The sequence below is a fragment of the Ranitomeya imitator genome, chromosome 3 (genome assembly GCF_032444005.1).
Source record: "Ranitomeya imitator isolate aRanImi1 chromosome 3, aRanImi1.pri, whole genome shotgun sequence".
Classification (NCBI taxonomy): domain Eukaryota; kingdom Metazoa; phylum Chordata; class Amphibia; order Anura; family Dendrobatidae; genus Ranitomeya; species Ranitomeya imitator.
Window position 1 is genome coordinate 826,158,023 of NC_091284.1, and position 22,179 is coordinate 826,180,201.

The window sequence follows — 22,179 nt, forward strand, 5'->3', positions numbered from 1 at the left end:
CCCGATTTGACATGCATGGTTTATCCCCATTTGTCCCATAATTTAACAATTTCTACCATTATTTTTCTTCTCAAAACTCCATTATATATATATATATATATATATATATATATATATATATATATATATATATATATATATATATATATATATTTTTTTTTTTTTAAAACATTTTTTTTTTTTTTTTTATTTCTGAGCCATGAATAGAATGCCAGAATTACAGTGAATACTGACACAAGATGATGGGAAGTCGTAACTCTGTATACCTTGTGGCTATGTAAAGATTGAGCTCCAAGAAAGGGGTCTTATATATTCATATTTTTTTGGTAAATTATAAGATTTCCACTAATTTAGAACCAATTTAAGGGGAAAAAAAAAAAATGTAAAAAAAAAATTAAAAATCATTTTTTTCACGTCCACATAAGATATTGCATTGAGTTTTATAAAGTCGTGTACCTTTAGCAAAAGTTTGTGCGTCCGTACAAAGTACCTTTACAGTTGCAAGAAGTTATTGCTATTCCGTCCGTTCCGCGCCAATTCCCATAACCATTCCAAACTCCTCCCACATTCCGCCAGCCCCTCCCCCGTCTCTTACAATTAAAGCAACAGTTACCCTTCATCGTGACCCCACAACATGCGCATTTATGGCCGGGCCAGAACTAAGGGAACTTATCAGCTTCGGGGTCCTAAGATGTCAATGAGTTCTCAATACTGAAGAGACAAAGATTTCTTCTCCGACCACCTGATAAAAGGTCTTGTGGTAGCGAGCATGTGCGACCATCATTCCTATAGCCATGGTCGCACACGCTCATTATCGCTTCTCATAAGAATTTGGGACCCTTTCCACCAGTGATCAGTGGGGGGTCCCGGCTTTCATACATTTATCACTTTTGTTGCTTATTTCATTTTTGCAATATTGCATAATTTTGCAAACAGAAAAGGTCATGCCAAAAAAAAAAAAGTCTTAAGTATAGCGTAGACAGGAGACGAGGGGTCTCGAATTACAAGCGATACCTCCCTTTTAAAATCATTATACAGAATAGGTATAAATTATCTTAACAGGATTTAACCATCATGATTTTACTTAATTGACCAATATTTTCCCCTCTAATAAAAAAAAAAAATTAAATTCAAACATTTTTTCTTTTTTTAATGAAAAATGTCAAACATTTGGATGTGACTGATGTTCTGCCATTTCGATGTCCATATACTTTTCTTTAAAATCCAGTGCAAAGGTGAGGCAACGCTGTGACTGTGCGCAGGGAGCAAGAGGCACACGGATAAATCATTATATGGGGTTATTGGTCTAAAAGATGCCGCAAATACTAAGGCTCTGTGTATTTTGTATATCTGCTGCGGAGGCAAATATCAAAATACGTGACGGAACGACCAGGTCCTAAATGGATACGTCGAGCTCAACCACGTGAGAAGGGTCGTCATCGGAAAAAGCGTCTTCCCGGGAGCGCCAACTGTCGATGACTAAATCTTCGATGCCTAAACACACATGCAAACTTGGTATTGTTCTATCTACAGAACACTCAGGCTTTCTACTGTAACACTGTCTCACAAATACAACATGTCATAACTAGAGTAAAACCGTGACCGCGAGCGGCCCCTGGCACCGACTGCAAACCGCCAGCTGGTGGCTATATAGTAGTGGTGGTGTATTTGTGATTGTCTGGTTGCCCAGCTCATTTGTGGTAGTGTAGAGGTCTCTCTACAGAGATAATATACATATAAAATATATACATGTATATTTTACGCCTTTTTAAAAAAAACAAAACAAAAAAAACAAGACGATGAAATAACCAACACGAAGGTGTTTTGTGCTTTTACAGAAACCGGCGGCTATTATACAACTTATTATAATACCGATATAGTTTTCCCCACATGAAAAACTAGTATAGCAGCCTTGAAAGTTAAAAACCACACAACAAAATTAAAAATAAATTGCAGTTTTCCTATAACAACCACACAAGAAAAATAAAATTAAAAAAAAAGTGAAAATTGCTCTAAATGCTGTTTTTTGAGACATAATTTTAACTATTGGAAGACAGTTTTTTTTTTAAAAAACAAAACTTTACTTTATGAAGAGGATTAAGGGGCAAAAAAACCCAAAACAAAACAAAAAAAAAAAAACAACAACCACAAAACATCTAGTGTTGCAACTTGTTAAAATAATGATGGTACCGAAATAGTGAAAGCGGAGGAATCTGTGAGCGTCAGATATATGGTGGCTGTGGAGGAGGCGCGGGCTCCAAGCTCGGTGGTGACGTAAGGGAAACAGAAGAGGTTACAGGGGAAGGAAAAATAAAAATAATAAAAAAAAAAATAAAAAAGCAGCTTTTTACAAAATAAAAAAAACAAAACAAAACAATAAAAAGAATATTTAAAGTGACCGTTGCACTTTCGTGTTTCGTTGTTTTGTTCTTGTAGACAAACTTGGTGCCGTTGGCCGGTCGTTCCAGCACCGATGTAAGACTTGAGCAGTTTGCATACAACGTTTTACTCCAGACCTGCAATAAGACAAGACACAACGTAAGACATAATCTGCGGAAGAGGGGTCCGGGGAATAACGGCCGCCTGCAGTCCGGGGACCTTGCACCAATAGAAACCAATTGGAGCATTTATAAAACAAAAAAAAAAAAATATTCAACACAAAGCAGCAAAAGTCCAGCAGGACAATGTTCCTCCACTGCTCCAACATCTACAGACCGGTGTAAAGAAAAATGGTTTCAGGTTTAAAGTCCAAAACAGCAGCACAGCCGGCTATGCACAGGAGATGCACAGACTCTACAGCAGCAAAGTGATGAAGAGCTTTATTTATTAACCATTTATGATCAGCGCAGCGGCTGCAGTACTTACATGGACAGGCCAGCGAGTTTACCAGTGAGGGGGTACATAGCTGTACGCTGGGGTCCCTTGGGCTCTGTATGTTGGCACAGAGACGGGGTGTGCTCCTATGGCAGTGTGTTGAGGTGTGGTCAACAAAGTACCTGACGGGAGAAAGTAACACTCGTTATTTATATAATATAAAGTATTAGGAGTCCATATAATTAAATGAATCCTGATGGGAGTTGTAGTTCCTAAACAGCCGTTTGGGGACTAGACGTCTTACCTGCAGACATGGCCATGGTAGTCCCAGCCACCATTCCCATTGTGACTCCATTGCTTCGAGGTGCGGTTACGGGGGCCGGGTAGATTGCAGAAGGAATGCTGTTTGGTTGGACCACGGTGGTGTGGTGGATGACGTGAGGCTGTGCTGCATACACAGGCTGAGTGTAGTATGCACCCTAGGAAAATGGAAAAGATGGGTCAACACAAAAGAACAGTGCCCCGTATGCAGGGCCGTGCGGAAGGAAAGCAAACGCTGTCGTAATTAACTAAATTACAGAACTACACAAGGGATGAAACAAAAACATAAAAAGAGCCGCTAGTCCAAATCACATTTTTTGTCCCGCCGTCAATAAAAATAATTTTTTTTTTTTTTTTTATAGTCTGTAGACCAGACTTTCTTGCTATAAATTAATAGGCAAAACTTAAAAAAAAAAAAAAACAACTATCTATATATATATATATATATATATATATATATATATATATATATATATATATATATATATATATATATATATATATGCATGTATGCATATATATGTATATATATGTATGTATATATATGTATATATATGTATATATATATATATATATATCTATATCTATATATATATATCTCTATCTATCTATCTATCTATCTATCTATCTATCTATCTATCTATATATATATATAACCATTGGTGGTTCTTCTGACAGCCTGTAGGTGGCGTTGAATACTTTTCAGTAGAGCGAGGTTTAAAGGGAACTGGTCACGTGGAAAAATAAAAACACCATCAGCTGCAGATATGGGGTTAATCTGCAGGTTAATAGTGTTGTGAACCTGCCCGGCGTCAGCACAGAGAGCCCCGCTGCCAGGAGGAAGTGAGCTTTATTACTCCCAGAATTATTCGGCGTTCAGTCACAGGGGGTGGCCGATGCGGGTTGAGTAAGTAATCGCTCAGTGCATAGAGAGCAGCCACTGTAACACCACGCCCCCTGGTACTGACTGCGCCCACTGTAACCCCGCACCCCCAGTACTGACTGCGCCCACTGTAACACCACGCCCCCTGGTACTGACTGCGCCCACTGTAACACCACGCCCCCTGGTACTGACTGTGCCCACTGTAACCCCGCACCCCAGTACTGACTGCGCCCAATGTAACCCCGCACCCCAGTACTGACTGCGCCCACTGTAACCCCGCACCCCAGTACTGACCGCGGCCACTAACACCACGCCCCCCGGTACTGACTGCGCCCACTGTAACCCCGCCCCCCAGTACTGACTGCGCCCACTGTAACACCACGCCCCCCGGTACTGACTGCGCCCACTGTAACCCCGCCCCCCAGACTGACTGCGCCCACTGTAACACCACGCCCCCTGGTACTAACTGCGCCCACTGTAACCCCGCACCCCAGTACTGACTGCGCCCACTGTAACCCCGCACCCCAGTACTGACTGCGCCCACTGTAACCCCGCACCCCAGTACTGACTGCGCCCACTGTAACCCCGCACCCCAGTACTGACTGCGCCCACTGTAACCCCGCACCCCAGTACTGACTGCGCCCACTGTAACCCCGCACCCCAGTACTGACTGCGCCCACTGTAACCCCGTACCCCAGTACTGACTGCGCCCACTGTAACACCACACCCCCCGATACTGACTGCGCCCACTGTAACCCCGCCCCGCTACAACCGCGCCCCTCGGTACTGACTGCTGCCACTGTAACCCCGCCCCCCCCCGTACTGACTGCGGCCACTGTAACCGCGTCCTTAGTACTGACTGCAGCCACTGTAACCGCGCCCCCCGGTACTGACTGCGGCCACTAACCGCGCCCCCCAGTACTGACTATGGTCACTGTAACCGCACCCCCGGTACTGACTGCGGCCACTGTAACCGCGTCCTTAGTTCTGACTGCGGCCACTGTAACCGCGTCCTTAGTACTGACTGCGGCCACTGTAACCGCGTCCTTAGTACTGACTGCGGCCACTGTAACCGCGTCCTTAGTACTGACTGCAGCCACTGTAACCGCGCCCCCCGGTACTGACTGCGGCCACTAACCGCGCCCCCCAGTACTGACTATGGTCACTGTAACCGCACCCCCGGTACTGACTGCGGCCACTGTAACCGCACCCCCGGTACTGACTGCCGCCACTGTATCCGCGTCCTTAGTTCTGACTGCGGCCACTGTAACCGCGTCCTTAGTACTGACTGCGGCCACTGTAACCGCACCCCCGGTACTGACTGCGGCCACTGTAACCGCACCCCCGGTACTGACTGCGGCCACTGTAACCGAACCCCCGGTACTGACTGCGGCCACTGTAACCGCACCCCCGGTACTGACTATGGTCACTGTAACCGCACCCCCGGTACTGACTGCGGCCACTGTAACCGCGTCCTTAGTTCTGACTGCGGCCACTGTAACCGCGTCCTTGATCTTGCTGAGCGAGCTGTCAGTCAGTACCATCGGCTATAAGTCAGTGCCAGTGGTTGCGATTACAGCTGCCCCTCTCTAAACACAGAGCTGTGACTGAACGCCGACGGGAGGAATAAAGTTAATTTCCTGCAGGCGGCAATCATCTGATCTATACACAAAGTCGGAGCTCTTACCTGGGCATATAGGTTCTGCTGTGGGTAGGCACTTCTGATGGGGTACATCGCGGTCTGGTAGGGGTTTGGTGAAGCAGAGTATGGCGGTGGGGCGCTGTTACTCTGAGCCGGTGGGACTTTGTATGGGGTGCCAGCGGTGTACCCTATAAAGATGGGGGAGGAAGAGGAGAAAACAGATGACAAATTAATAAACAGCTGTATAAAAGGTATATGTTATGAGCACCCTCTAGGGGAAGGGTACGGCATGGTGCCCTGAACAGAGAATTCCCCGATATTCCCTCTATATGCCATCCAACCACAAGCTTCCCCATCATTCACCAATCAGAGACCAGAAAAGTTGGTTTTTGATTGCTTAACCCCTTACATGCTGCAGTCAATAGCGACCTCTGCATCTAAGGGGTTTGATATAAACGAGAATCAGTAGAACTTAAAAAAAAAAAAAAAAAAAAAAGCCCTGAAAAGTAGTGCATATAGCTAAAGCCGCTGGATGATAACAGAACATCGAGGCCTCAGCCGTTCATTCTGCAATGAAGTGAAAAATGCGGAGAGAAAACCGCGTGCACTTACTGAAAGCGGCAGAGGAAGCTTGGTAAGTCCTGTTCTCCGTCCCAGAATCGACAGGAAGGTGGAACGTGCCCTCGGTGGTGCAGGATGAAGACGGAGTTTGTGGCCACGCTTGCTTCATCAGGAGGGTCGCTGAAAAGCAAAATACAGAAGGTATTTCAATACCAGGTGGGCAGAGGAATAATGGACGACTGCCGGTGCCCATGCTGCTGCGCTACAAGCCGGGCACAGGGTGAAGGGCAGTAAACTGGGCGCTCACACAAACAACCCGCCGGTGCCAGGGAGCTCGCCGTGAGCCAGGACTGGCATCACACAGGCGGCGACAGCTTGGTGGAGCCTCACATTGATGCTGCTGTCAGTTACACAGAAGCCTGTCATTCCTGACTGACAGCCAGATTCTAAAAAAAGCCAAATCAACGCGACCCCGCTCATTACACCGCACCGGGCACAGATGTCAATCCCCTGCTGTCTCCTGACATCAAATCTACTTATCTTATGGCCACAGGATCAGGAGAAGTCCGGGCAAAAGACAAATGCCTGCACTTGCCCCACGGCCAGCCTCTTCGTTCTACAATATGAGCACCATGCCTGGTCCTGCAGTACGGTCACTGTGTCCGGCGAAAGCCCACGCACAGTGTCTGCTGCTATTCTAATGGTACGCTGTCTGATCGGACGCTGTCAGCTGGCACGGGGCCAGAATATAAGTGGCCAGTCCCATCCATGGTCCTACTGCTCTTCTTAAAGGCATCACTTTAGGTCCCATTTTCATCCAATACTAAGTGCTTTTGGCAACACAGCCATTGATGGCACCACTGCTCATTCTACTAGCAGGTAATGTACAATATGCCTTCCAACGAAACGGCTAGAGTCAGTATAGATCTACGCATGCACATCTAGAGCTTCCCGGCTACCATCCACTATAGCGCAGAGATAGAGGGAGATAATGTGATCAGATGAGAAGTAAACTTGACTTTTTAATAGATCCTTTCCAATATTTGATCTGCAAAAATTCTGCTGCATCACTTTTTTTTTTTTTTTTTTAACTGACGCACTTTCAAGCAAGGAAAAAAAAAACCTTGCTAAAAAGTGTGTACGTCTTCTATTAAAGAAGCAGCAGAAACAGCACAGCACTTGTTCATTCCGCTGCACCACTCACCTGTCTGATTGGTGCAGGGCAAGAGAGAAAGCTGAAATGACCTGCACATCATTAACGCTGCACATCCTGACTAGCTGAAGGACCTTTGATGTGATAAGTCAAATGCAAAAAAAAAAACAACAAAAAAAAACCAAGCAGCTGAAATATTCGCAATGTCAATAACTCGTTGCAACTAAGACAACAGAGGAGGAACGTACGAGGGCAGAATGGATGAGAATCAAGACACAAAGGAACAACAAGTCACAGCTCAACCGGCAGCTGGGTGGGTACACTTTTCTCTATATATTGTATGGTAGGAGCCATGTGCCACCTTCCAGCTCCACCCACGCTCCATTCTGATGCAGGAAAGCTTCGGTCACATGAATTGAAATGGCAGCCGTCATCCAGCTTTCTCAAGAGCAGATATCTGTACTGTTGCGAATGCAGTAAATATTGGAGTCTTAAAGGGACACTGACAAAAATGTTGACGGCTCTTATTAACGCAGCACAGAATTAAAAATATATCTTAACCCTTTAACGGAACGGCAGATTTTTCACTATTTTGCCGGCTCCTTTTCCCCTCCCTTCCAAGAGGCAAAATGTTTATATTTTTACGTCACATCCCCGTATGAGGGCTCACCGTACATGTTGTGGGGCAAGCTGTAGTTTTGATGCAGTTCTGACAATATAGGTTTAGTTTTCACGGCATCCGCTGTGCGGTAAATAAGACCTGGAAACCAGATTCAAGGGCAGTGCACGATGACGACGATACAAAACTAGCATGGACTGTCTGGAAGAGTCAGTAAAGTGTTTTGCTTTGTTTCATCTTCCTACAGCTAGTAACGAGTTGTCAATTTGAGGATATCTGGGCTGCCTACATTGTTTCTAATCGCTTTACTGTATTTCTTTAAGAATGTGTGGTATCAAAACAAATAATTAGAACATTAATTTTTCACTTTATTGCCTACAGAGGGCAGAACTGAGGGCTTCATCAGGACCAGCTGCCACGATTACCCGTTGGTACCCGCTGCTGCATCGGTGAAATCTATGAGAGTCCGTGTACGCAGGATCCGGCATCAGCTTCTGTCACGATAGTGTATGAAATATCATATAAGTTTAGTTTCTCTTGTTAGCCCAGGCTGTGGGCTAAAACCCCCCTTCCCTTTCACTCAGGCAAGAGCTTGCCTTGTCAATGTATGTGGGGGAGTTTTATTGAAGAAAGGCATTTACGACTGGCATAGCTGAAGTGGAAAGTTGTACCAGCTGAAACTGGTCGGAATCCCCCTTTGAAAACCTGAGGGTCTTTGTTCTAATATGATAAGATATTGGGCCAACGACTTGGGCTAGGAGAATATTGAATACATATTGTTAACGTCCATCGGTGGATCTGTCAGCCGCTGTAAACATAAGCTTCTAACTCCATCAGGTAAAAAAGTAGGGATTTCTCTGTAATTATGCATCACAAATAGGACATATTTGATCTCATTAGAATGCCAATGTTAATACGAGATGAATGCTGGGTTTGTTACGACTATGACATGTTCTGTAGCGGAGTTACAGGCATTAGACAAATTTGGGTTAAATTAAATTTAGTTAAAGGGAACCTGTCACCCCGAAAATCGCGGGTGAGGTAAGCCCACCGGCAACAGGGGCTTATCTACAGCATTCTGTAATGCTGTAGATAAGCCCCCGATGTTACCTGAAAGAGGAGAAAAAGAAGTTAGATTATACTCACCCAGGGGCGGTCCCGCTGCTGGTCCGGTCGGATGGGTGTCTCTGGTCCGCTGCGGCGCCTCCCATCTTCATTCCATGACGTCCTCTTCTGATCTTCAGCCACGGCTCCGGCGCAGGCGTACTTTGTCTGCCCTGTTGAGAGAGGCCCAGCGCACTGCAGTACTTTGTTCTGCCCTCAAAAGGGCAGACAAAGTACGCCTGCGCCGGAGCCGTGGCTGAAGATCAGAAGAGGATGTCTTGGAATGAAGATGGGAGGCGCCGCAGCGGACCAGAGACACCCATCTGACCGGACCAGCAGCGGGACCGCCCCTGGGTGAGTATAATCTAACGTCTTTTTCTCCTCTTTCAGGTAACATCGGGGGCTTATCTACAGCATTACAGAATGCTGTAGATAAGCCCCTGATGCCGGTGGGCTTACCTCACCCGCGATTTTCGGGGCGACGGGTTCCCTTTAAACTGAAGAAATAGGAAGGTCTGGGAAAACCAGCCCTTTTTGTGATGTCATCAGGCTGAGCTATAAGTCTGCCAGGCACCCCAGCCTGCGGCTGTCTGTCTGCTGGAGCCTATGTGAGTCTGACTTGAAGACCTGTTCCTAACCAGAGTCCTGATGCATTGGGACATATGGGAACTCCACTAGCCTGGTTGCCTTAAATGATCTGAACACATGTAAGTGTTATTTCTCATTTAACCCCTGTTATTTTTATAATTACCTTGTACATATTTTCAATTGTCTCATTGTAACATCTTTATATAACTTTTTATAAACACTGCCTTAAACTTTCGGAGTAAAATATATAAATTACTAGGGTACGTTTTAGAACAGGAAGAACGAACTAAGTCTTCTGGAGGGAATTACGCTACTGTTTTGGGTTAGCTTCGGACCCGTTTAATCGAAGCTGGTGGCAGCATACCATGTGCGGCGTTGATAATTATTGTTCCTGCCTGAGCGGGAGTAGTTTATCGCCTCGCTGCAGCGTGCCCAATAGCCAGTACATAGCAGGCAGCCTTTCTGGCGACTAATTACCCTAGGTGCAGTACCTAATCTGACCTGAGTGTAAGGGGCGCCAGAGAGCTGCAAGTTTCAAGTGGAACTGTAAGCGGGATATACATAAATCCCTGCAGTTCGTGGTATATTGAAGAGCAGTGGGATACCTAAAATAAGCCCCTGCTGTAAACTAAGAGGTCAATAGCCTTGTGTGTGTTTTTTTTCATCACATTGTGGAGTGGAGGGATAACTAAGATAAGCCCCCCTGCACATGTGATAGCCGTCTGTTGGCCTAAAGTCACCCCGATCCGTGACGTAGGGGTGACTGTCACGGTGTGAATCGTGACAGCTTCATTTATATTCTGCTGTTAAACTGAAAGCGGCAACTAAATGGTTAATAGCAGAAATAGAAGCTCAGCTTAGAGAAAAGCCAGCATCTACTGCACATGAAGCACAACAAACTCCTTAAACCCTTCCATACATGGACCCCAGTGTAGCCAAAGCCAGAATGTAACAACTAGGGATGAGCGAATATCTTCAGATAACTCTGTATATGAATAGCTGCCGCTGTAACCTGGGTACCCGGAGCGCTCCTGATAATCAGCTGTACGAGTCATGCCTGTGTGACAGTGAAACAGCCACGACACAAGCAGCTGCGGAGCCGAACAGCTGATTATCGGGAGCGCTCCGGGTACACAGGTTACAGAGGCAGCTACTCAGATAAGGAGCTATCCGAAGATATTCGCTCAACCCTAGTAACAACCACCAGCAGAATAGTGAGTGCAGCTCTGGAGTATAATACAGGATGTAACTCAGGATCAGTAATGTAATGTATGTACACAGTGAGTGCACCAGCAGAATAGTGAGTGCAGCTCTGGAGTATAATACAGGATGAAACTCAGGATCAGTAATGTAATGTCTTTACACAGTGACTGAGAAGAATAGTGAGCACTTTTCAGTTTTCTATCAGAAGATGTGCAGCATCACAGGATAAAAATACCAAGACCGGATAACCAAGATTCTAGCTATTTATAGTTTTCTGTAAGTTTCTAGATGGGAGAACAGTGACAGACGTGAGGAATTACACCATTCAGCAGACAGTGAGCCTAAAATGCGGAGATGTGGGGCGCCAGGGTGTGGGGGGTGCCACGATGGGAGGGGCGGCAGCGGTGTGAGGGGCGGCTGCGGTGTGGGGGGTGGCCGCGGTGTGGGGGGTGCCACGATGTGAGGGGCGGCCGCGGTGTGGGGGGCGGCCGCGGTGTGAGGGGCGGCAGCGGTGTGAGGGGCGGCTGCGGTGTGGGGGGTGCCACGATGTGAGGGGCGGCCGCGGTGTGGGGGGCGGCCGCGGTGTGAGGGGCGGCAGCGGTGTGGGGGGCGGCAGCGGTGTGAGGGGAGGCAGCGGTGTGAGGGGCGGCCGCGGTGTGGGGGGTGGCCGCGGTGTGGGGGGTGCCACGATGTGAGGGGCGGCTGCGGTGTGGGGGGCGGCCGCGGTGTGAGGGGCGGCCGCGGTGTGAGGGGCGGCCGCGGTGTGGGGGGTGCCTGCGATGTGAGGGGCGGCTGCGGTGTGGGGGGCGGCCGCGGTGTGAGGGGCGGCCGCGGTGTGAGGGGCGGCCGCGGTGTGGGGGGGTGCCACGATGTGAGGGGCGGCCGCGGTGTGAGGGGCGGCCGCGGTGTGGGGGGCGGCCGCGGTGTGGGGGGGTGCCACGATGTGGGGGGGCGGCCGCGGTGTGGGGGGTGCCACGATGTGAGGGGCGGCTGCGGTGTGGGGGGTGCCGCGGTGTGAGGGGCGGCCGCGGTGTGAGGGGCGGCCGCGGTGTGAGGGGCGGCCGCGGTGTGAGGGGCGGCCGCGGTGTGAGGGGCGGCCGCGGTGTGAGGGGCGGCCGCGGTGTGAGGGGCGGCCGCGGTGTGAGGGGCGGCCGCGGTGTGAGGGGCGGCCGCGGTGTGAGGGGCGGCCGCGGTGTGAGGGGCGGCCGCGGTGTGAGGGGCGGCACACGCATTGCAGATTAGCTCACTATGCCTAGATGTAGGATTCTTCTGTACCTGTGAGGGGGAGGGGAGCTGCCTGCGCCTCGGTATAGACTCCGGGTAACGGCAGCCTCGGATTTCTGTACTGTTTCTTCATGTGGAAACAGCCATCATGAAATATTTAATGTTATAATGTAAAGTTCTGGCACCGGCTTATCTGCAGCGAAGCAGGCAATTTCTAATTTTAGCCTCGTAGAGAACATCAGACTGCGCCTCAAACAAGATGTAAAGGGCAAATCCCACCTGACATCCACAGACACCAAGGTTATAGATAGATCTGCTCCTGGGAAAGATGGGGGAAACATATTACCATTCATTTAACCCCTTTCTGACCTCGGACGGGATAGTATGTCCGAGGTCAGATCCCCTGCTTTGATGCAGGGCTCCGCGGTGAGCCCGCACCAAAGCCGGCACATGTCAGCTGTTTTGAACAGCTGACATGTGCCCGTAATAGGCGCGGGCAGAATCGCGATCTGCCCGCACCTATTAACTAGTTAAATGCCGCTGTCAAACGCAGACAGCGGCATTTAACTACCGCATCCGGCCGGGCGGCCGGAAATGACGTCATCGCCGACCCCCGTCACATGATCGGGGGTCGGCGATGCGTCTCCATTGTAACCATAGAGGTCCTTGAGACCTCTATGGTTACTGATGACCGGTGGCTGTGAGCGCCACCCTGTGGTCGGCACTCACAGCACACCTCCATTTCTGCTACATACAGTAGCAGTGATCAGCAGATCGCTGCTATGTAGCAGAGGCGATCGTGCTGTGCCTGCTTCTAGCCTCCCATGGAGGCTATTGAAGCATGGCAAAAGTAAAAAAAAAAAAAAGTTGAAAAAAAGTTGAAAAAAATATAAAAAGTTTAAATCACCCCCCTTTCGCCCCAATCAAAATAAATCAATAAAAAAAAAAAAAAATCTACACATTTGGTATCGCCGCGTTCAGAATCGCCCGATCTATCAACTAAAAAAAAGCATTAACCTGATCGCTAAACAGCGTAGCGGGAAAAAAATTCAAAATGCCAGAATTACGTTTTTTTGGTTGCCGCGACACTGCATTAAAATGCAATAACGGGCGATCAAAAGAACGTATCTGCATCGAAATGCCATCATTAAAAACGTCATCTCGGCATGCAAAAAATAAGCCCTCAACCGACCCCAGATCACGAAAAATGGAGACGCTATGGGTATCGGAAAATGGCGCAATTTTTATTTTTTTTTTTTTAAGCGAAGTTTGGAATTTTTTTTCACCACTTAGATAAAAAATAACCTAGTCATGTTTGGTGTCTATGAACTCGTACTGACCTGGAGAATCATAATGGCAGGTCAGTTTTAGCATTTAGTGAACCTAGCAAAAAAGCCAAACAAAAAACAAGTGTGGGATTGCACTTTTTTTGCAATTTCACCGCACTTGGAATTTTTTTTCCCGTTTTCTAGTACACGACATGCTAAAACCAATGATGTCGTTCAAAAGTACAACTCGTCCCGCAAAAAACAAGCCCTCACATGGCCATATTGATGGAAAAATAAAAAAGTTATGGCTCTGGGAAGGAGGGGAGTGAAAAACGAACACGGAAAAATGAAAAATCCCAAGGTCATGAAGGGGTTAAAAAAAAAATTAAAAAATTACCAGCTGCAGAAAATTATAGAAATTGAAAAAAAAAAAAAAAAAAAAAACAGTAACAACACTACACGGCTTCTTTTCTCCACCGATCACATGGTAAAGTTCCGGTGGGCATCTAAGTTATCTCACAAGTGTCTAGCAAGTGATCGGTACAGCCAGTGTCATGGCAGGGAATGGGGGATCCAGGTCTTTGACATGAGAGATAGCAAACCATTGGGCAATGTCAGGGGGAAAGTTCCTGCACCTATAGTGCTGTCAGAATCCTAATGAAGAGGAACCATCTACTCAAGAAAAAAAAAAAAGAGCGACTGGCAGGTTACAGAGCAAGAGAATTTGTACCTTTCTGGGACATTTCAACCAAAAGCAGTTTTACCTTGTTGTGGGGATAGAAGGCAACAATATATTTTTAAAGGTGACTCACACGGTTTCCGTAGAATATATTTAAAAAAAAAAATAAAATTAAAAAAAAAAAAGGCACGGGTTTCCATTAGCGGACATGTAATCTATCCAGAGACACCAGAGCCATCTTCTCTCTGATAATTTCTGCACAGATTCCCGTCTTCTATCATGCGGAAGGTGCAGAAAACAGAGGCTCTTATTTATTTCTGCTTGCATCTCTATTCCCCATCTGCAGCTCCATCCCCCCCCTCCCTCTTTGTATGGCGTAGATCTAACAGACGGGAAGCATTAAATATACATGGAGCAGCCCAGCGTGCCACGGCTCGCTGCCGGAGGACGCTCTTACCTGGGGCATAGCCGGGGCTGCTGGCGGCGTACATGTTGGGATTATAGGCAGGAGCAGTTGTGGGGTATCCAGCGGGGTAACCTAGAGGTAAAAAAGACACTTCGTGAGTAGTGTGATAATGAGAGAAGATTCCTCAAAGGGTTAAATCAATTCACAGAATAAGACAGAACCCGACAGCCATGGAGAATAAGAACACGCAGAAGTCGCCCGGTGAGAACAATGTCCGGCTTCAGTCACTGCAATCATTGATCCCTATGAAAAGGTGCAGAGAATACAGAGCAGCGGAGACCCCCAGTATTCACAGTGGTGGAGGGGTCCGCCCCATGACCAGTGGAACTCTTAAAAAAGGGGATTTATTTTTTTGCCAACTAGAGTAAGGTAGGAGGGGTGAGCACATTATTAATCAGGACCGAGCCCCCCACAAGACGATGTGCTTAGTGTGACATTGTGCTGACAAACTCCCTTTCATCTATTGTGCCCCTATTACTAGTACAATGGACCCCAATCTCTGAACATTTGCACACATTTTGCAGGCAGTGAACAGAAACTTTCCTGATTTTATTCACAGGCCGCAGTTCTGCAGAGGAACTTGTTTGGGCTTGGAGTATGGAGGGGTGTCACTGTCAGAAATTAGATAAATCCCTTAAGGCTTTTCGTGAGTCCCCAGTTCCAGGACATTATTCACACAGACGGTCTCGCCCGCCAGTGTCCGGTTCCTGAACCTCTCACTCTCCTTACGTCCTCGGAGACCAATGTTACTCTGCTGCAATAATGGCCGCCTGGAGCCCACCATACCATTTTCATCCCATACTTGCGGCATTTCTGAGGAAGCAGCGGGTGAAATCAATAAAGATAAAGAGTGTCCAGAGGGAATCCACGTAATGTGGAGCTCAGTGTGCGACCCGGCAGAGACGTCTCAGCTTACAGGGATTATTCACCATGTTCCTGAAATACTCTGTGCTGCAGCTATCTGCCTGATGATTCTCGCAAAAATGTATCTTGTCCTCACAGGTCACTGCTCTCTACATGAGCAACAAGCTCCTGAAACACTTTGTGCTGCTGTAAACCACCCTTCTTCCTTACTGTGACACCTCATAATATCAGTCCACTAATCTACTGACACATTCTGTAGGACCACTTTTCCATTACACAATTATTGACCTTTGACAGAAGAGCACACTCCCCATCTGAAATACTGGTCAGACTTCTTTCCCGACACACTTTGTGCTGCTGGGGACCCTCCTTCCATTGTCAATATCCGTGCACTAATCTTCTGAAATACTCTGTGCTGGAGACACTGTTCCTCTGTGTCTTTAATTTCCCTCCGTATGGGAGACAACTTGTATGGCCGCTGACCGTTTGAGTCTTTCCGCTTTCCTATTGGCCTTAGCCTCCATAAATCAGAGCCACTATGTTGGGTGCACCACAGATTTCATAATGCAGATATTATATAGTGAACGTCTCTTTTAAGAGACTGTCTTACCCTATAGCCTACTATGGCATATAACACCGGTTGTAATGACGTCATCGTGCCCGCTGAGATGTCAGATGCAGGAGGAGGATGATGAGAGGAGAGTCAATTGATGCTGCCTCCATTATTGCCATCAACTTTATAAGCATCTGGGATGCATATTATGGGTGAAAATGCAATGCTGTGCGGTGGACCACAAGCCAAATATACTCACCCTGTGGGCCAGATCGGGCCCACAGGCCAGAGCTTCATGTATGTGCCTTACAGCCAATGATTTCATGGCAATGTGATGTGCAAATCAACGGAAAGAAAACGAGGAGAGAAGAGAAAAACATGGCGGATATTTCTGCAACTGACAATTAACTGTGCTGTAAAGTTAGATAAGGGGATCCAGGAGTAGCGCCCCCTATCAGTGTGGAGTCACAGGTCCCTCTGTGGGAATGATTGGGAGATCTGTAAACTGAGCAGGGACATGACAGTAACCACTCAATGTATCAGTGTGTCTCCATGGTAACAGAATCCCTGCCTGTTCCATTTCCTCTTGCACTGTATCAGGAGGGCAGAGTAGTAAGGACTGGGGGCACCCATAGGACAAAGGCATGCTGGGGGGGAGGAGACAGCTTTTGAAAAAAAATAAAAAAATAAAAATATCGTAAAGCGCTTTTTCCACCGTGTGTTTAACAAACCGAAGAAGCACAATGGAAAAACAATAACGCCAAGGCCTTGTACACGGGCTGCTTTTGTGCACCAACGTGGGTGAGATTTCTGAAATTGCTGCTGCTTCTTTGCAGATTTGAATCAGTTTTTTTTTTCCTCCCCCCAAATCTGCAGAGCAAATTCTTTCAGCATTTTTCACCCAAACATGTGAAAATGCATAAAAAGCACACATTGTGCACAGGTTTTATGGCACCGAAAACCAAACGTGTGCACATAGCCTTATGCTCAGCGAGGCTGGAAGTCATGTTATACATTATACCTGTGCAGATATAATGTAATCAAGACAAGAGGGAGGAGTCTGCCGCTTGTGGGTTCAGCTCAGAATGGTCTAGAACAGACCTGACAAAGGGTTAAAAAACAGTGGCCCATGGGCCGCACCATGCGCAGTCCATCCACCTATCTGCATCCTCAGGAAGCAGACCACGGTGAATACATCGGTGCAGGATGTCTGCTGTGCGGAGAGTCGGAGCACCGGAGAGCAGCGCCGGGACACAGGAGCAAGGAGAGGGATCCCCCCCCCCCCCTTAGGTGTATAGGATGTGTGCCTGTATATAGCTATGTGCGGGCTCACACTGCGCAGAGGGGGGCCGCGAGGGCTCACACTGCACACAGGGGGCCGCGAGGGCTCACACTGCACACAGGGGGCCGCGAGGGCTCACACTGCACACAGGGGGCCGCGAGGGCTCACACTGCACACAGGGGGCCGCGAGGGCTCACACTGCACACAGGGGGCCGCGAGGGCTCACACTGCACACAGGGGGCCGCGAGGGCTCACACTGCACACAGGGGACCGCGAGGGCTCACACTGCACACAGGGGGCCGCGAGGGCACACCTATTGTATACATGGGCTCATACTGTACATAGGGGCTGTATGGGCACTCCTACTGTATGTAGGGTTCATACTGTATATAGGGGCTGTTGGCATATTTAATTGTACTCAACATTAACTGATGCAATTTCTATTAATATATTTTATATTAATATTGAGCAGAATTAATTTCAGCCTATTCGTTTGACTTTCCACAACAGGCATGGCCTCTTACGGCCCCTCGAGAAAGTGGATGGCCCACCCCTGGTCTTGACTGCATACAACTGTAAGGTTAAGACAGGATTTCATATAGGGGTCCATTCACACACAGCTCCTGAAATCCAGCACAGCACATGCATCAGAAATGTAGGCAGCCCTTCACCGTATGGAGGTATAGCATTGTTTATCACTATACGGAGGAGTAGCATTATGTACAGACTCTCCCTCTGTCTGGGCGCTGGCTGTGCCATGGCGGCATTCTCCGAACACCAGCAGGCATCTCATACAGAGCACTCCCCCGGGGGCTGACACCAAACACAACATCCCTACAAAGCGACTGGAATATGTTGTGCAATCACAGAGGGAGAGAAAATTTAATGTATGTATGTATGTATGTATGTATGTATGTATGTATGTATGTATGTATGTATGTATGTATACACATACACACATATATACACATACATACAGTGGGGCAAAAAAGTATTTAGTCAGTCAGCAATAGTGCAAGTTCCACCACTTAAAAAGATGAGAGGCGTCTGTAATTTACATCATAGGTAGACCTCAACTATGGGAGACAAACTGAGAAAAAAAATCCAGAAAATCACATTGTCTGTTTTTTTAACATTTTATTTGCATATTATGGTGGAAAATAAGTATTTGGTCAGAAACAAAATTTCATCTCAATACTTTGTAATATATCCTTTGTTGGCAATGACAGAGGTCAAACGTTTTCTGTAAGTCTTCACAAGGTTGCCACACACTGTTGTTGGTATGTTGGCCCATTCCTCCATGCAGATCTCCTCTAGAGCAGTGATGTTTTTGGCTTTTCGCTTGGCAACACGGACTTTCAACTCCCTCCAAAGGTTTTCTATAGGGTTGAGATCTGGAGACTGGCTAGGCCACTCCAGGACCTTGAAATGCTTCTTACGAAGCCACTCCTTCGTTGCCCTGGCGGTGTGCTTTGGATCATTGTCATGTTGAAAGACCCAGCCACGTTTCATCTTCAATGCCCTTGCTGATGGAAGGAGGTTTGCACTCAAAATCTCACGATACATGGCCCCATTCACTCTTTCATGTACCCGGATCAGTCGTCCTGGCCCCTTTGCAGAGAAACAGCCCCAAAGCATGATGTTTCCACCACCATGCTTTACAGTAGGTATGGTGTTTGATGGATGCAACTCAGTATTCTTTTTCCTCCAAACACGACAAGTTGTGTTTCTACCAAACAGTTCCAGTTTGGTTTCATCAGACCATAGGACATTCTCCCAAAACTCCTCTGGATCATCCAAAGGCTCTCTAGCAAACTTCAGACGGGCCCGGACATGTACTGGCTTAAGCAGTGGGACACGTCTGGCACTGCAGGATCTGAGTCCATGGTGGCGTAGTGTGTTACTTATGGTAGGCCTTGTTACATTGGTCCCAGCTCTCTGCAGTTCATTCACTAGGTCCCCCCGCGTGGTTCTGGGATTTTTGCTCACCGTTCTTGTGATCATTCTGACCCACGGGGTGGGATTTTGCGTGGAGCCCCAGATCGAGGGAGATTATCAGTGGTCTTGTATGTCTTCCATTTTCTAATTATTGCTCCCACTGTTGATTTCTTCACTCCAAGCTGGTTGGCTATTGCAGATTCAGTCTTCCCAGCCTGGTGCAGGGCTACAATTTTGTTTCTGGTGTCCTTTGACAGCTCTTTGGTCTTCACCATAGTGGAGTTTGGAGTCAGACTGTTTGAGGGTGTGCACAGGTGTCTTTTTATACTGATAACAAGTTTAAACAGGTGCCATTACTACAGGTAATGAGTGGAGGAAAGAGGAGACTCTTAAAGAAGAAGTTACAGGTCTGTGAGAGCCAGAAATCTTGATTGTTTGTTTCTGACCAAATACTTATTTTCTACCATAATATGCAAATAAAATGTTAAAAAAACAGACAATGTGATTTTCTGGATTTTTTTTTCTCAGTTTGTCTCCCATAGTTGAGGTCTACCTATGATGTAAATTACAGACGCCTCTCATCTTTAAGTGGTGGAACTTGCACTATTGCTGACTGACTAAATACTTTTTTGCCCAACTGTATATATATCTCAATACAAAATCCTAATAAATATAGAAGGATAAAAAGCCTAAATGTAAAAGGAAAGTGATGACAGAGGCAAAAAAACAAACACAAAAAGAACAAAAAAAAAGTGAAAGATGGTGCAAAAATACACACGGAGCCTATACAGAGGTATATTATGAGACTGTAGGTGCTCCGGGCCAGACTCCACCTCTGAGAACATCTACATGGGGTCAGACTTGAACCAGCAGAAATTTGTAAAAGAAAGAAGAAAACTAAAAAAAAAAAAAAGCAGCTAATTGAGCAGCATAAAATGCAGAGATCTGCATAATCTATGGATCTGATCGCTGGGGCAGATGTTATGGATTTGCCTTTTACAATACTCGCTGGATCTTCATTTTTACAATCCTTCGAAGTCTGACCTTTCACAAATATATTCATAACTCCAAATATGTACTTCTGGCTTACTGAAGAGGAGGAAAGCGTTCAGCGTACATGGACATTGCTTATTTTTCAAGGTAAGGGACCCAGATAATGAATTTCACGGCTCCCAATTGCAGTAAGTTATTAGACCAGTTAGTGGAGGGATCGTCGCCCCATGGACGGAGTCACCCATGTGTTACATAACTATGATATGGAGATGATCTGGAAACTGTTTCCATGACAACAGAATGAAGAGTATCACATTTCCTGTGTGTCACGGTTCCCCTCCGGGCGGTGTAACCCCACGCTAACTCCACGGTGACGTCAGCGCCTGTATCCATCCCCGCCAGCGATACTGGCACGGACTAATATTAGAAGCTGCGGCGATGGAGCGGGAGGAGGAATTCACGAGGGCCGTTGTAGGGAAACCCCGAAAAAGAAGTCACAATCTGACACCAGTGAAGCATCTATGGCACAATGTTGTCCGAAATGACAGTGATGGGTTAAATTAGAGAATCCTGGCAATGAAGATCTATAAATATATAATCACCAATGAAACATTGTAATGTTATAATACACCGGGCACCAGGAGAAAGGTGGTGGGCCACAAGGACAGCCATTGCCGGCCACCCCACGTGAGCACTGATGGGCCGCAGAGACGGCCACCCCACGAGAGCACCGATGGGCCACAGAGACGGCCACCCCACGAGAGCACCGATGGGCCGCAGAGACGGCCACCCCACGAGAGCACCGATGGGCCGCAGAGACGGCCACCCCACGAGAGCACTGATGGGCCACAGAGACGGCCACCCCACGAGAGCACCGATGGGCCACAGAGACGGCCACCCCACGAGAGCACCGATGGGCCACAGAGACGGCCACCCCACGAGAGCACCGATGGGCCGCAGAGACGGCCACCCCACGAGAGCACCGATGGGCCGCAGAGACGGCCACCCCACGAGAGCACCGATGGGCCGCAGAGACGGCCACCCCACGAGAGCACCGATGGGCCACAGAGACGGCCACCCCACGAGAGCACCGATGGGCCGCAGAGACGGCCACCCCACGAGAGCACCGATGGGCCGCAGAGACGGCCACCCCACGAGAGCACCGATGGGCCGCAGAGACGGCCACCCCATGAGAGCACCGATGGGCCGCAGAGACGGCCACCCCACGAGAGCACTGATGGGCCGCAGAGACAGCCACCCCACGAGAGCATTGATGGGCCGCAGAGACAGCCACCCCACGAGAGCATTGATGGGCCGCAGAGACAGCCACCCCACGAGAGCACTGATGGGCCGCAGAGACGGCCACCCCACGAGAGCATTGATGGGCCGCAGAGACGGCCACCTCAGGAGAGCGCCAGTGGGCGGCGGACTAATCAGGCTTGATTTCCAGCACATGCAATAGATTGATTACACTGGGCAGCTTTCTTCGTTCCGATGCAAGGCCCGCTGTACGTCAGGAACACCCCACATTCACCCATACTAGACATTAGTATTCATCCTGTAGGAAGGCCAGTGTTATCGGAGACCTCGAGGTCCGGTGCCCGCGCTCCGGTACACGCTGTCTGGCATTTAGTGAGATCAGCACATTGTGCGGCCGACCTCACACAAGAACACTGCGTTCTCTGCATGCCCCGAGCCCGGCAGTAACACATAGAACCATAGCAGGACACGCTCGTCCGCTCAACCTTTTATAAGTATCCACTATTTTGCCATGCAAGAGGTTTTATTGTATCACTATAGATTAAAAAAATAATTTACAGCTCCATTCTTAATAAAACTACTCAAGATGCAGCAGTCACCATTAACAGCAGCATGTAAAGGAGTAAATTGCCGGGATCAGAGTTGGCTACGATCCTGGCGGTCAGCCATTGCATCTATGTGGGACCATGGGGCGCACAGGTAGACGCACCCGAGCCTGGATTCCTGAGGGGCTCTACTGGCCGCCTCGCCACATGGGTATTATA

General features: G+C 47.8%; 1 protein-coding gene across 1 annotated transcript in view; it reads right to left on the reverse strand.

The window, feature by feature from the left end:
• Positions 1-369: 369 nt before the first annotated feature.
• Positions 370-22,179, reverse strand: part of FAM168A (family with sequence similarity 168 member A) — an 80,614-nt gene continuing 58,804 nt past the window's right edge. Inside the window, exons 4-9 of the mRNA XM_069759429.1 lie at positions 14,517-14,597; positions 6,273-6,401; positions 5,706-5,848; positions 3,119-3,293; positions 2,866-2,996; positions 370-2,516 (exon numbers count right to left, since the gene is read on the reverse strand). Of these exons, the coding sequence (XP_069615530.1) occupies positions 2,884-2,996; positions 3,119-3,293; positions 5,706-5,848; positions 6,273-6,401; positions 14,517-14,597 (641 nt within the window). The 3' untranslated portion in view covers positions 370-2,516; positions 2,866-2,883. The remainder of the gene's footprint in view (positions 2,517-2,865; positions 2,997-3,118; positions 3,294-5,705; positions 5,849-6,272; positions 6,402-14,516; positions 14,598-22,179) is intronic.